Genomic DNA, 15,655 nt, shown 5'->3' with positions numbered 1-15,655 from the left:
CATGACTGATGTATGAACATATAAGTAAATGACAATTTTTTTTCTACCAATCCTGTACCTCACATGGATCCAGAGATCTCCACATTCATTGCTCCAATTGTTCTGCTAGAATTTTTTTCAAGCTTGTAGCTCAGGGGACATGTCCTGTCTGCTGTAGCTCTATCCCTGTAACTGCCACAGCTTCTAACAGAAGATATGGCTGGTGACAATTTAAAGATTTAAACTGAGAATGTGTGACCACCTCGGAGAGGTGGACAAGAAATAAGGAAAAGAACAAACACCAGGTGGCGCTATACAGATACATTTTATTGAATAGCTCACTGTCTATGCTACATTTTTAATGACATGCAATTACAAAAGGATAAAGATCCAGGTGTAGATTTGAAAAATGTAGAATATTTTTCGTGGCACAACACCTTTTATAAATTAATTCTAATATAGAGTATGTAAGTTTTTTTGCTGTAGCTGCAGATGGCACAATTCTCAGACTCCACCTCTCACTGACTTCACAGCCTTGACTCTTTCCACTGACATCAAAGTTGTCCAAGAGCAACACAATCACAAAGGATAGTGCTTGCTGAGTTTTTAGAAGAAAAAAAATGTAGCGTCCCATAAAATATCACATTTATTAATCTTGTACATAATGTAAACTTAGACAGGTCGATCAGAGGGGCTCAGGCTGGATGATAAATCTGGTGCATGCCTAGATATCATTGTCTAAAACTATTGGTTGGGTAGTTGAAAACCGAATTTTATGACAGAACTGTGATTCAAGTTTGGCGCAAAATGTTGAACCTTAGGCTATGCCCTACTTTCCACAAAGGCCACACACCATTATCAAGCTAGGTGCAGAGGATTTTCCCAAAAGTAGATTTGCTAATTTGTGCCAAATTTTGGAACGAGGCCTAGGTAAACTCACATTGGTAAATCTGGGCCATTGTGTAAATAGTATTAAAGGGGTCATCCAGCAAAATAAAAAGGACTCCCATTTCCTGCCGTGTCGAGAACTCCGCAGGAAGTGGAGCACAGCTGGGACCCTACCATAGTTGGGGGAACGGAAAGGGGAGCATAAGCTGGTTTATTTTATTCCTATCAATTAACAATAGTTGCTGGGGTAAAACCTCCATACCACAAGTAGAACACTAAGGCCTTCTGCATGTATTACGGCTTCATACAAGCTCCAGTTGTACAGAGTGGTAATAACGCACACACATACTGTACCGCCATATTCGCCCGATTCCACACAGAGGCGTACGGAAGTCTTTTCTGCCAGATCTGGAGAAAGCCTGACAGGTGAGAAATTGGGCAGTGCTCCCTCAAGTGCCATCTGTACAGAGGTATAGTGATCCTATAGGAGACCATCTCCATACACGCAGACCAGGGCATGAGGCCTAAGGAGTGAACATCTAGGAGAGTACCAGTTACCCAAACACAGTGCTTTTATAACCCAAAAGACTTTGAAGAGTTACACATACGAGCTGGGATAAAATGGCTGCAAGCACAAACGCCGCATTTGGACTCCTTTACGAGACAGGTTATTGACAACTCCCTCCGCTATAGCGGACTGAATCCGTGTCATGTGTGTGAACATTATTGGCCGCTACTAAAGGAGCAGAAGTGCTTTTATGTATTTATTGGGATACACATTAGGCTCGTAAGCATCGGTCACCAGGTCATTTAGAGTATTTCCAGTACAGTCATGGAGTTATTCACAGCTGTCAGGTAAAAACAATCCACACAGTTCTCTCTCAGTGGTACCCGTTGGCGTCACAGTGGTTGTCACCTAGCTTTTCCAGAAGTCTGCAATGCCAGACAAGAGTCCCAGTAACCTGGGTGACAACCCAAAACGGAGTGGCATCAGTTTAGAAACGTTAGGCTACATGCACAACTGAAAGGCTTTGTCGCAGATTCCATAAAAAAGGATGGAATAAATAGGAAAAGGTGCAAAATGACGAACATTGGTGTCAGTCATGTAATGGAACCAGCACTGCTGTTTTTTTCAATTCTGTGAAATACAAGCACAGATGTGAACCTGGCGAAAACTGACCGGTCAGATTGGCTATTTTTTTTATTACAGGTGAAAATGACCTTTAAGACAATTATTCATAAGACATTTCGTATACGGCTGACATCTACTGTATTTGGGGCCCACTTACACAGTATATTACAGTAATGTCTGACCACTGAGATTATACGTAAATGAAAACCCTTATGGGACAAGTACAATACTAGATTATTTCAACTTGCACAGTATAAATTACATTAAAAAGGGTATTTTGACTCCAAAATAGGATAGGCATGCATCAGGTTATGGTATGCAGTAAAGCTAATTGCCTGATTGGAGTCAGGAAGGAATTTTTTCCCCTAAAATGAAGAAAAAATATGGCTTCTACCTCAGTTTTTTTTTTTTGCCTTCCTCTGGATCAACTTGCAGAATAACAGGCTGAAGGGGATGGATGGATGACGTCTTTCAGCCTTATATACATAAAAATTATTAGGACTAAGGCCTTTATGGAAAGAGACTAAGGCCTCTTTCACATGGGCGAGATTTCCGCGCGGGTGCAATGCGTGAGGTGAACGCATTGCACCCGCACTGAATCCAGACCCATTCATTTCTATGGGGCTGTGCACATGAGCGGTGATTTTCACGCATCACTTGTGCGTTGCGTAAAAATTGCAGCATGCTCTATTTTGTGTGTTTTTCACGCAATGCAGGCCCCATAGAAGTAAATAGGGCTGCGTGAAAATCGCAAGCATCCGCAAGCAAGTGCGGATGCGGTGCGATTTTCACGCATGGCTGCTAGGAAATGATCGGGATGGGGACCCAATCATTATATTATTTTCCCTTATAACATGGTTATAAAGGGAAAATAATAGCATTCTTAAAACAGAATGCTTAGTAAAATAGGGCTGGAGGGGTTAAAAAAAAAAAAAAATAATTTAACTCGCCTTAATCCACTTGTTTGCACAGCCCGGCTTCTCTTCTATCTTCATCTGTGAGGAAAAGGACCTGCGCTCATCACAGGTCCTTTTCCTCACAGATGAAGGCAGAAGAGAAGCCGGGCTGCGCGAACAAGTGGATTAAGGCGAGTTAAATTATTATTATTTTTTTTAACCCCTCCAGCCCTATTTTACTAAGCATTCTGTTTTAAGAATGCTATTATTTTCTCTTCTAACCATGCTACAAGGGAAAATAATACAATCTACACAACACCTTTAACCTAAACTTCAGTAAAGAAGTTCGGGTCTGGGTACCACATTCAGTTTTGTATCATGCGCGTGCAAAACGCATTGAACCCGCGCGATAAAAACTGAACGCAATCGCAGTCAAAACTGACTGAAATTGCGTACCTACTTGCGCGGGTTTGCCGCAATCCACCCGGGACACACCCTGAGCCAAAACGTGAGGCCCGTGTGAAAGAGGCCTAAGAGTAATCTAAGTGATCGCTTTGCAGCTAATGAATATCGCCACATTTATATGTCAGAGAAGGCCACTGTACTATTGCTCTCCTCCCATAAGTCAGATTTTTATTGCTGCCATTACTATAATGAGTATGCCCTGATTGTGAGCTGGGCTTATCCACTCTGGAGGTGCCCCCTATACATTGTGCCCCTTCCCAAATGGCACTATTGTTCCATAATAGAAATTGATATAATGAACCCGCTGTAATCCAGTCAGTCATTCACCCTTTTTCAGACATCATTTCTAGCACAATTTATAGTTTGCATTACTACTCCTTTTTCCACAGTAAAATTAATGAGCCCATAAAACATTTCAGCTCCACCGCTGCACAGGCGATGGAATCGCCATTTATCTCCCGGAATATGATTTCATCACGCTGGCAGGGCTCCATCTTGGCACTCTTATGTAGTATACAGTCATGTAAATCCACGGCCTGTCTCATAGCAGTACAGGAATCCTTACTTTCTGGTTTCATTTATAGAACATGGGGCAAAACTGATAATTTTTTTATGATTTATAATTTCCCACTGATTGCAGTAGGGATGGTGAAACATATATGAAAATACGTTACTATGGTGTACAGATAATAAGCTGGAGCAATAAGATCTTATGTAAGAGTGGGGTGCAAAGGATGGGTGATGAATGTAAGACCACTGAGGGTCTGAGAGCCCAGGTCCCCTGTGTGAATAGAGCGGAAGTGTGCATGCACGGCCACTTCTAAGGGACGGCCGAGTACCCCCAGCAAACATACACTGCTCAAAAAAATGAAGGGAACACTTAAACAACACAATGTAACTCCAAGTCAATCACACTTCTTTGAAATCAAACTGTCCACTTAGGAAGCAACACTGAGTGACAATCAATTTCACATGCTGTTGTGCAAATGGGATAGACAACAGGTGGAAATTATAGGCAATTAGCAAGACACCCCCAATAAAGGAGTGGTTCTGCAGGTGGTAACCACAGACCACTTCTCAGTTCCTATGCTTCCTGGCTGATGTTTTGGTCACTTTTGAATGCTGGCGGTGCTTTCACTCTATTGGTAGCATGAGACGGAGTCTACAACCCACACAAGTGGCTCAGGTAGTGCAGCTTATCCAGGATGGCACATCAATGCGAGCTGTGGCAAGAAGGTTTGCTGTGTCTGTCAGCGTAGTGTCCAGAGCATGGAGGCGCTACCAGGAGGAAGGCCAGTACATCAGGAGACGTGGAGGAGGCCGTAGGAGTGCAACAACCCAGCAGCAGGACCGCTACCTCCGCCTTTGTGCAAGGAGGAACAGGAGGAGCACTGCCAGAGCCCTGCAAAATGACCTCCAGCAGGCCACAAATGTGCATGTGTCTGCTCAAACGGTCAGAAACAGACTCCATGAGGGTGATATGAGGGCCCAACGTCCACAGGTGGGGGTTGTGCTTACAGCCCAACACCGTGTAGGACGTTTGGCATTTGCCAGAAAACACCAAGATTGGCAAATTCGCCACTGACACCCTGTGCTCTTCACAGATGAAAGCAGGGTCACACTGAGCACATGTGACAGACGTGACAGAGTCTGGAGACGCCGTGGAGAAAGTTCTGCTGCCTGCAACATCCTCCAGCATGACCGGTTTGGCATTAGGTCAGTAATGGTGTGGGGTGGCATTTCTTTGGAGGCCGCACAGCCCTCCATGTGCTCGCCAGAGGTAGCCTGACTGCCATTAGGTACCGAGAGGAGATCCTCAGACCCCTTGTGCGCCCATATATGCTGGTGCGGTTGGCCCTGGGTTCCTCCTAATGCAAGACAATGCTAGACCTCATGTGGCTGGAGTGTGTCAGCAGTTCCTGCAAGACGAAGGCATTGATGCTATGGACTGGCCCACCCGTTCCCCAGACCTGAATCCAATTGAGCACATCTGGGACATCATGTCTCGCTCTATCCACCAACGTCACGTTGCACCACAGACTGTCCAGGAGTTGGCAGATGCTTTAGTCCAGGTCTGGGAGGAGATCCCTCAGGAGACCATCCGCCACCTCATTAGGAGCATGCACAGGCGTTGTAGGGAGGTCATACAGGCACGTGGAGGCCACACACACTACTGAGCCTCATTTTGACTTGTTTTAAGGACATTACATCAAAGTTGGATCAGCCTGTAGTGTGTTTTTCCACTTTAATTTTGAGTGTGACTCTAAATCCAGACCTTCATGGGTTGTGTGATTTTGTTGTCAGCACATTCAACTATGTAAAGAACAAAGTATTTCAGAAGAATATTTAATTAATTCAGATCTAGGATGTGTTATTTTTGTGTTCCCTTTATTTTTTTGAGTTGAATAGGTGATAAATACTGTTAGGGTACATGCACACGTTCAGGAGTCACGGGCAGAGAATCTGCACTGATATCCGCAGGTGTTTGCAGGCAAATCCGTGCGGTCAATCCGCATCAACTGGTGAGGATTTGTATGCAGATTTGGTGCGGATTCTCCGCATGCAAATTTTACTAAGTGAATGGAGAAAATCCGGTCAGGAAAAATAAAATAAATCGACATGCTGCTGATTTTAAAAAAATCTATTTTTCTTTTTCACAAATTGCATAGATCTATAAGTCGGATTCCAGATCCCCGCCTTCCATGTATCCCTATGTACTGTACATGATCATTACATAACCTTCAGGTAAAATGCCATTAGCTTACAACAACCAATTTCCCATCCAAATTCACTACCTGCTTAATGTACTATAAGGACAGCGTGTAACAATTAGGAAGGCATTGGACACTTCAAAGACATGTAAAGAACATGCCCATTTGTCATCTGGTATAATGCCTACTCCTTCCCGGTCTATGGACAGTGAATGTTAAAGAGCGCATCCGCTGTAGGGTTCAGTGATTTAACAGCAGAAGTCAATACATGTAATTACACGTAACAAACTCATTCCCATTGATCCTATTTAAAGACATAATTCACAATGGCAGGTCGCTAAGTATAAGTATATGTTAGGGCTGGGCGATAAATCAAATTCATTTGAATAATTCACCCTTTTAGTGCCCGGCAATATAGTCTTTTTAAACATCAAATACGGTATTTGAATTTGATTTGTTCTGGAGCGCTGTATCAGCGCAGCCTGTATACTCTCTGCAGGGACTGAAAGGACCACGTACAGGCTGCACCGATACAGCGCTCCAGATCATTGCGGATAGAACAGAACTCCAATGCCGAGGTCTGTAGCAGCATCTAGGCAGTTACACATAGGCTCCCGGTTACTATCCGCCCCCTACGAAGACAATTGTAGGGCGCCAGTGCGTTGCCATGGCAGACGGGCCTAACAAAAGCCTCTAGGCCTATGTCTAATACACTGTGCCACAGACACAGCCTCATAGACTGCCTGTCACTGTTACAGAGATAGGCTACAATGCATTAAGTATCTTAGTGGAAGCAAAAAAAAATATTATAATAATTAAAATATAATAAAGTTTATGTAAATTAAAATAGTATAATAAGGAAGTTATTCACAGCGAGCTGTGAACAACGTTAAAAGACGAAAAACGCAAACTATAATTGAATTGTTCCTATACCCCCAAAAAATAAAAATAAAAGTTAAATCAGTGAGACCCATGTACCTCAAAATGGTACCCATGAAACCATATCTCATTCCGCAAAAAATAAGCCTGTATACGGCTACAATGAGCTCTGACTCCTGGAATAAGACAAGATAGAAAGCAGTTGTTTTTGCATGAGACATGCAATTATTATGCAAAACAAATAAAACTATATATTGTTAGTATCGTCATCATCATACTGAGCCATACAATAAAAGTAATAAGCTCATTATGTGGCACGGTAAATAATGTACCGTAAATTTATTGAGCAAAAACCAATAGTGAAATAGCTTTTTGCCATTATCACGCTCAAGAATAATAAAAGTTAATCAATAAATGATATGTATGCCAAAATGGTGTCACTAAAAACTACAATGCAACAGAAAAATAAAAAAGTGATAGCCAAAAAAACTAAATAAAAAATAATCAAGAACAATTGATCATAATCTGAGTGGAAACAGATCGAGAGTATAATTTATTTATTTTTTTGCAAAATTGGCCAGCCCTAATATACACATACATATAAATACACTGTATATAAACATGTGTGGAAGGAATATCAACTAACCACTGTACAAAACTGGAGAAAGGATCAGTTCACAAAAATTGGACTCACACTATAAATAAAAATAAAACAGTAAACTGAATAAACTCCCTAATATAATGGCTACCACTTCCTCTAGCCAAAGTAATCTGATAAGGCTACAGGAGTCTAAAGGCTGTATTAGACAGGAGACTGCTGCTATTAAATGCAGCGGATCTCCTCCTCAGCATGGGGAGGAGTGATCGTCATACCAAACCTGCTGTCTGCAAACGATGATTATTAAACCTGTCAAAAGATTTGGATTGCCCGATGAACGAGCATTTGCTCCTTCATCAGGTAATCGTCGGCAGTGTTACTACGAACGCTCATTAGCGATCATCTGGCAGAAAATCTGCCAATCTAAGGCTACTTTCACACTCGCGTTTGGTGCGGAACCGTTTTGTATCTGCACAGACGGGTCTGCACCGATAATGCAAACGCTTGTGTTCATAACGGATCTGTTTGCATTAGTCATTAAAAAAAAAAAGTCTAAGTCAAAACGGATCCGTCTTGACTTACATTGAAAGTCAATGGGGGACGGATCTGTTTTCAATTGCACCATATTGTGTCAGTGAAAAAACGGATCTGTCCCCATTGACTTACATTGTAAGTCAGGACGGATCCGTTTGGCTCCGCGTCGTCAGACAGTCACCAAAACGCTGCAAGCTGCATTTTTAGTGACAGTCTAAAAAAACACAATGGAGACCAAACGCAGCCAAATTGATGCATTCTGAACGGATCCTTATCCATTCAGAATGCATTGGGGCTGAACTGATCCGTTTTGGGCTGCTTGTGAGAGCCCTGAAACGGATCTCACAGGCGGATCCAGAAACGCCAGTGTGAAAGTAGCCTAATATAGGTTTTAGTCTCCCATCACCTGCCTTCAGACTGAGTACAAGATTGCAGACTGCCATGTACGCAAACAGACTACATTCAGTGGTAAAACAAGGGGCATCTGTACTGGTGGTCAACCCCACCAAACTATTCTGCACTGCAATCTAATGTGACCTCTAAAGGCTCTCAGAGGAGTCTTGGGCCACCAAAATTGGGCGATTTATTTTTGACAGAAAGCACATGAATGACATCTATGTGCTGTCCGTTTTTCTTGAGTGAAAACTGGACCTAAATGGAGAATGCTGTGCCAAGAATCACATATGTGAACTGACCCACTGACTATAATGGGTCAGTGCTGAAGCAGTCACTGGATAACAAGGACAGCCACTTATCTGAATGGCCACTATGTAATACTTTACTTCCCCTTGTTGGTTACCAGCATCCCCCAACAAAATCATCTGTTTGCTTGGGGGGCCATTGGTGATCAGATGATTGCCCCAGCAGCTACACGTCTCTAGTGAGAAACTCCCTTTAAATATACATTAACATTAAAATAACTAATCCAGGACAAATGCATCTGCTGCAGAAACATCTCCAGAACAATGGAGGGGATTTTTCAGCAGATGAAATAATCCAGCCTATGAGCATTTGCCCATTTATCGGCTGATCAGTAACACGTGTTCGTACGCCCAATAACTGTTCCGCTCCTCGGCCAATGTACAATGACATTAGGTAACGGTGTGGTTTGGGGGTTTGACTAATATAAGAAAGTTTAGATCACTGTATACAGAACTTGTGTGTGCTCAGTTATTTTTAAGAATTTAGAATGAGACAGAAAACACTTAAAAAAAAACTCAGGGCCTGAAAGACTCATGGTTTGTGAAACAAGAACATAATGGCCCAGCTTACAGCCCATTGGGGGGTGCACACGCTGGCACCATCCCACTCCACACAAAACCTCAATGTTTTTGGGACAAGCCCACCCTAGTTTTTAGAAAAAAGGTCACAAGTATAACCTCTATGAATGACACAGCGGATTGTCAGCTGCAGACCATACAAGTGCAGGCATTAATATCACTGGGCAAAAAAAATTAATATGTGCCAAAGTAAAGTCTGCACCAAGCGGAACAGCAGGGTCAGTATACAGCACTGTTTTATGCCATAGTAAACTGGAGCAATGTATTAAGAGTGACAGGTTAATGTACAAATGCAAGTGTAGCATGTAGCTGAAAATCTGGGCTAGAAGAAACTTTCCACAACTCCAGCAAGAGAATCAATCACTTCATTTTGTACAGAGCACAGTGCTCTGGACCATGCAATCCTGGTCAATGAGACATGAATGTGTTTATTGAGAAGGCTGCTCCATTCCGGTTTCTATGTGCACAGTCTATGTTATAAGGGGGGCAGGTCTATGCTAGGCTTGTTATAAGGAGAGCAGGTCCATACTAGGCTTGTTATAAGGAGAGCAGGTCCATGCTAGGCTTGTTATAAGGAGGGCAGGTCCATACTAGGCTTGTTATAAGGAGGGAAGGTCTATACTAGGCTTGTTATAAGGAGGGAAGGTCTATGCTAGGCTTGCTATAAGGAGAGCAGGTCTATGCTAGGCTTGTTATAAAGAGAGCAGGTCTATACTAGGCTTGTTATAAGGAGAGCAGGTCCATACTAGGCTTGTTATAAGGAGGGAAGGTCTATACTAGGCTTGTTATAAGGAGGGAAGGTCTATACTAGGCTTGCTATAAGGAGAGCAGGTCCATACTAGGCTTGTTATAAGGAGAGCAGGTCTATGCTAGGCTTGTTATAAGGAGAGCAGGTCTATACTAGGCTTGGTATAAGGAGGGAAGGTCTATGCTAGGCTTGCTATAAGGAGAGCAGGTCCATACTAGGCTTGTTATAAGTAGAGCGGGTCTATATTAGGCTTGTTATAAGGAGGGCAGGTCCATACTAGGCTTGTTATAAGGAGAGCAGGTCCATACTAGGCTTGTTATAAGGAGAGCAGGTCCATACTAGGCTTGTTATAAGGAGAGCAGGTCCATACTAGGCTTTTTATAAGGAGGGAAGGTCTATACTAGGCTTGCTATAAGGAGAGCAGGTCCATACTAGGCTTGTTATAAGGAGAGCAGGTCCATACTAGGCTTGTTATAAGGAGAGCAGGTCCAAACTAGGCTTGTTATAAGGAGAGCAGGTCCATACTAGGCTTGTTATAAGGAGAGCAGGTCCATACTAGGCTTTTTATAAGGAGGGAAGGTCTATACTAGGCTTGCTATAAGGAGAGCAGGTCCATACTAGGCTTGTTATAAGGAGAGCAGGTCCATACTAGGCTTGTTATAAGGAGAGCAGGTCCATACTAGGCTTTTTATAAGGAGGGAAGGTCTATACTAGGCTTGCTATAAGGAGAGCAGGTCCATACTAGGCTTGTTATAAGGAGAGCAGGTCCATACTAGGCTTGTTATAAGGAGAGCAGGTCCATACTAGGCTTTTTATAAGGAGGGAAGGTCTATACTAGGCTTGCTATAAGGAGAGCAGGTCCATACTAGGCTTGTTATAAGGAGAGCAGGTCTATACTAGGCTTGTTATAAGGAGAGCAGGTCCATACTAGGCTTGTTATAAGGAGAGCAGGTCCATACTAGGCTTTTTATAAGGAGGGAAGGTCTATGCTAGGCTTGTTATAAAGAGAGCAGGTCTATGCTAGGCTTGTTATAAAGAGAGCAGGTTTATGCTAGGCATGTTATAAAGAGAGCAGGTCTATGCTAGACTTGTTATAAGGAGAGCAGGTCTATGCTAGGCTTGCTATAAGGAGAGCAGGTCCATACTAGGCTTGTTATAAGGAGGTAAGGTCTATGCTAGGCTTGTTATAAGGAGGGCAGGTCTATACTAGGCTTGTTATAAGGAGAGCAGGTCTATACTAGGCTTGCTATAAGGAGAGCAGGTCTATACTAGGCTTGTTATAAGGAGAGCAGGTCTATGCTAGGCTTGTTATAAGGAGAGCAGGTCTATACTAGGCTTGTTATAAGGAGGGAAGGTCTATGCTAGGCTTGTTATAAGGAGAGCAGGTCCATACTAGGCTTGTTATAAGTAGAGCGGGTCTATACTAGGCTTGTTATAAGGAGGGCAGGTCTATACTAGGCTTGTTATAAGGAGAGCAGGTCCATACTAGGCTTGTTGTAAGGAGGGCAGGTCCATACTAGGCTTGGTATAAGGAGGGCAGGTCTATACTAGGCTTGGTATAAGGATGGCAGGTCTATGCTAGGCTTGGCATAAGGAGGACAGGTCTATGCTGGGCTTGGTATAAAGAGAGCAGGTCTATGCTAGGCGTGTTATGAGTAAAACAGGTCTATGCTATTGTTGTTATAAGGAGAGATAATTATAGGCTAAGTTGAGAGCAACCTCCAGCACTCCAGCTGTTGTGAAACTACAACTCCCAGCATGCATACTTGCTTTGCTCTTCTCAAACCTCCCATAGAAATAAATGGAGCATGCTGGGAATTGTAGTTTCACAACAGCTGGAGTACCGAAGGTTGCTGACCCCTGTTCTAGACAAATGACCCTTTGCCTTGCATGTCCTTGGTAATATCAGATGACTACTCACCCCCTGGATGTTCTAACACACAATACATTTGTATCTCTACTGAAGAAAACCATATTTTAACTGTAATGCAATAAACAGTATAAGGACAATTACATCGGGTGATGAGGAAACTGAACAATTGTTCATACGGAAGTTCGATCCTGGTCTTTGCCCGGTATAAGGGTGGTGTCACGCAAAGATTTTGGAAGCTCCAGAAGTGGATCCAGCAGAAAGGAGAAGAATATGTCCTTCCTTTATTTCTAATTCCATTCTAGCGCCTTCCTAGCTTTGGCACCACCCCACAAAGGCACCTGCACACGTTGCGGATTACGCAGAAAAACTGCTGCATAATACAGCACCAGCTGCAAATCTCATGTTCATTTTGTTTTCCCATGAAATCGACCTGCCGTGTGGATTTAGAAATCTGCATGCCAACTGTTTTGCTTTTTTTTTTTTTTTTGCAAAGCGTGAGATCTGTGGCAAAACTGCGACGAAAATGCAAATATCATGTGTAGTTTCTGGTGCTGAAACGAAGAGAAATCTGCCCAAGAATCTGTGCAGATAGTTTCTAAAACCGCACCCAGGTGCCCTAAAGGTGTGCAGCGACTGAGCTCTCATTTGTTGTTCACTGCTAAATCTATGAGGGTACAACAATTACTGTTGGTTGGCAGCACATCTCCATGAGAGAGGAGAGGCAGACCAAGCAATCACATGAATGCTCATCGGCAATCGCTCAGAAACAAGGAGCTGAACGACTGAAAGGTACATGATTAGCCGCTGACTAAACTCCCACAAGCCAATCAGAGGTGTGATGTACATCTACATAGCCGGATGGAAAAAAAAACACCAGCAAAGTATTTCTGTCCGGTGTCAAACCTGAGTAGAGGGAATATGAACTTTTATTCTGCCACTGCAAATGCACTGAAGGCGGAGCTATGCACTGAGTTGCTAAACAGCCCCCCCTCCTGTGAGTGACAGCTGTAGCAACCAACCAGAAGGCCACTATACCTGTCAGAGGGTTGGGGCTATGAAGCAGCTAAATACAGAGCACTGCCCGGTGAAGCTCTATCTCCAGTGCACCTGCAGGAACAGAATCTGACAGAATAAAAGTTCATATTCAAACTACCCTGATCATAAAGGCTCCACAAAAGTTATGATTGTAGTGCCCTCCCTAACTCCCACCTAGTGCTATCAGGAACTTAGCAAGGTCAAAACTGCTGACAGACTCCCATACATGCAAATTAACAGAAGGCAGATCAGCATAAAATCAGCCGTGCAATGTACAGTAATGTAAAGCAATGCATGAGTCATATTTCAGACTGACAATCAGTATCTGGATTATTTTTGGTATCACATTTCTGCATATTCTTTACTCCTAAAATATCAGACAGGAAGGATAGGTATGCGGCCATCACCCTATTGACAGTGCAATAAAGGTCATCGGACTAGGTCACAGGAGCCGAAGTGTAGTCCTGATATTCAAAGTCAAGCTTGGAAAACCAGCAGCACACATCAGAAATGTATTTGCTACGTACAGTATTTAGTACAAAGCAGGAAAGATCACACAAAGCTACATTATTTACGAGGGATTATCCCAATGAATTCCTATTCCTTTTCATTCAACTCTCTTGCCATTTGTATTAGCCCATTGTTCAGAAGCAGCAAAGCTTCAACCGTGATCATTAATTTTCCAGAAATTATGCATACACAAATGCTTAGACTCAGAATCTCTGCAAGGTTTATTCCTCTCGGAAATTCAATGAGATTGGCCACCACCAGAATTAATAGGGAACAACGATTAGGCTTATATCTGATTACCTGACACCTTCACTCTACACCTGCATGGTGCCTCTGGCAGCAAGCACTGGTAGCGCGCCATCTGGTAGGGTTATCTAATTCATACACACTAGTAGATGGGCTGTGTCGGGCATTGCAGATCATCCCTATTCAAGGCAGACTTCATACAAAGGATAGGTTTCAATAAAGGCTCCCACACAGACAATCTAACCCGCCATTTTCAAGAGGACCGGTCAACAGTCTAATGTTGAGGGAGAGAAGGATTGAGCATGTTGAATTTCAATGCCCAATCCCTTTGCTCTCAGGTGAGATAAGCTGCCACCAGTGGCTTCTGGCAGGAGGTTTTTCCTCTTATTGGGGTCGGAGAGGCCAAACAAGCATTGGTGTATGGGCGCCAAAATCGACACAACCAGTACTGTTTTTTATGCGATTGCAATCATTTACTATGACCACAGCTAAATGTAAAGCGTATAATCGGTCATCGATGTAACATACCAAATAGTGGGAAAGACTTTTTACTGGAGACTGCAAGATGACCTTTAGCAACAAAAAAAGACACACATGGGAACCATTACATGAGCTTGCAGCTAGGAGGAACAAGCAACTTACCTTGATTTCTACTTTAACCAGCTCGGTCACTAACATGGACACATGTGAAGCAGTTTCTCCCATCTCCAAGACCTCTATCAGCATACACCTATCTTTAAAGGGATTGCCTCACTTCAGCAGATGGCATTTATCACGTAGAATAAGTTAATACAAGGCACTTACTAATGTATTGGGATTGTCGATATTGCCTCCTTTGCTGGCTGGATCGATTTTTCCATCACATTATACATAGTAACATAGTTTATAAGGCTGAAAAAAGACATCTGTCCATCCAGTTCGGCCTGTTATCCTGCAAATTGATCCAGAGTAAGGCAAAAAAAAAACCCTGTGAGGTACAAGACAATTTACCTCACTTTAGGGGGAAAAAAAATTCCTTCCCGACTCCAATCAGAATAACTCCCTGGGTCAACGACCCCTCTCTAGTAGCTATAGCCTGTAATATTATTACACTCCAGAAATACATCCAGGCCCCTCTTAAAGGGAGTCTGTCCCCTACATAACATGTTTTAAACTGATGATATAGCTCTGTGGGAGGCAGATCCATAACACTGATGGTACCCATCTTTAGTTTTTCAGAGCCTCCAAAGTACCTAAAATGAAGTTTTAAAAATATGCAAATTACCTATCGCAAGTGCCCAGGGGCGGAGAGTGTGCTGCAAGTGCCCAGTGCTCCCCGCCTTACTTGCTCCTGACTCCTCCCCTCTGTATCGTCCGGCCAGCCCTGTATCCTTGCTGGGTCATTTTCGTCTCCATTCATAATCCAGAGCCTGTGCGCTTTACCGCCGGTGTACGTAACTGGCGCATGCGCACGGCATATCAGTATGCCTCTGCCCACAGTGGGCAATGTACTGCGCATGCCTGGACCCGGCGGTGAAGCAAACAGGCACTAGATTATGAATGGAGATGAGAATGACGCTGCAAGGATACAGGGCTGGCCGGACGATACAGAGGGGAGGAGTCAGGAGCAAGTAAGGCGGGGAGCACTGGGCACTTGCAGCACACTCTCCGCCCCTGGGCACTTGCGATAGGTAATTTGCATATTTTTAAAACACGTAAAAACACGTATGGGTGGTCACTAAGGGGTTGAACTCTTTTAGTGAATTCACAACCACCACCTCCTCAGGCAGAGAGTTCCAATGTCTCACTGCTCTTACCGTAAAGTATCCTTTTCTATGTTTGTGTGCAAACCTTCTTTCCTCCAGACGCAGAGGATGTCCCCTCGTCACAGTCACAGTCCTG

At 43.3% G+C, this 15,655-nt stretch overlaps 1 protein-coding gene across 17 annotated transcripts in view; it reads right to left on the bottom strand.

Moving 5' to 3' along the window:
- The window catches only part of RAPGEF2 (Rap guanine nucleotide exchange factor 2), a 245,467-nt gene that overhangs the window by 37,368 nt on the left and 192,444 nt on the right, over nt 1–15,655 (bottom strand). For 9 of the 17 annotated variants that reach the window (XM_040418605.1, XM_040418606.1, XM_040418609.1 and 6 more), the window contains one exon: nt 14,303–14,344. The exons of the other annotated variants lie outside the window; for them this stretch is intronic. In XM_040418605.1, the coding sequence (XP_040274539.1) occupies nt 14,303–14,344 (42 nt within the window). The remainder of the gene's footprint in view (nt 1–14,302; nt 14,345–15,655) is intronic. 17 annotated transcript variants of the gene reach the window in all.

The sequence above is a fragment of the Bufo bufo genome, chromosome 2, assembly GCF_905171765.1.
Source record: "Bufo bufo chromosome 2, aBufBuf1.1, whole genome shotgun sequence".
Taxonomy (NCBI): Eukaryota; Metazoa; Chordata; class Amphibia; order Anura; family Bufonidae; genus Bufo; species Bufo bufo.
Note: the sequence above shows the minus strand (reverse complement) of the source record. Positions and strands in the feature narration are given on the sequence as shown.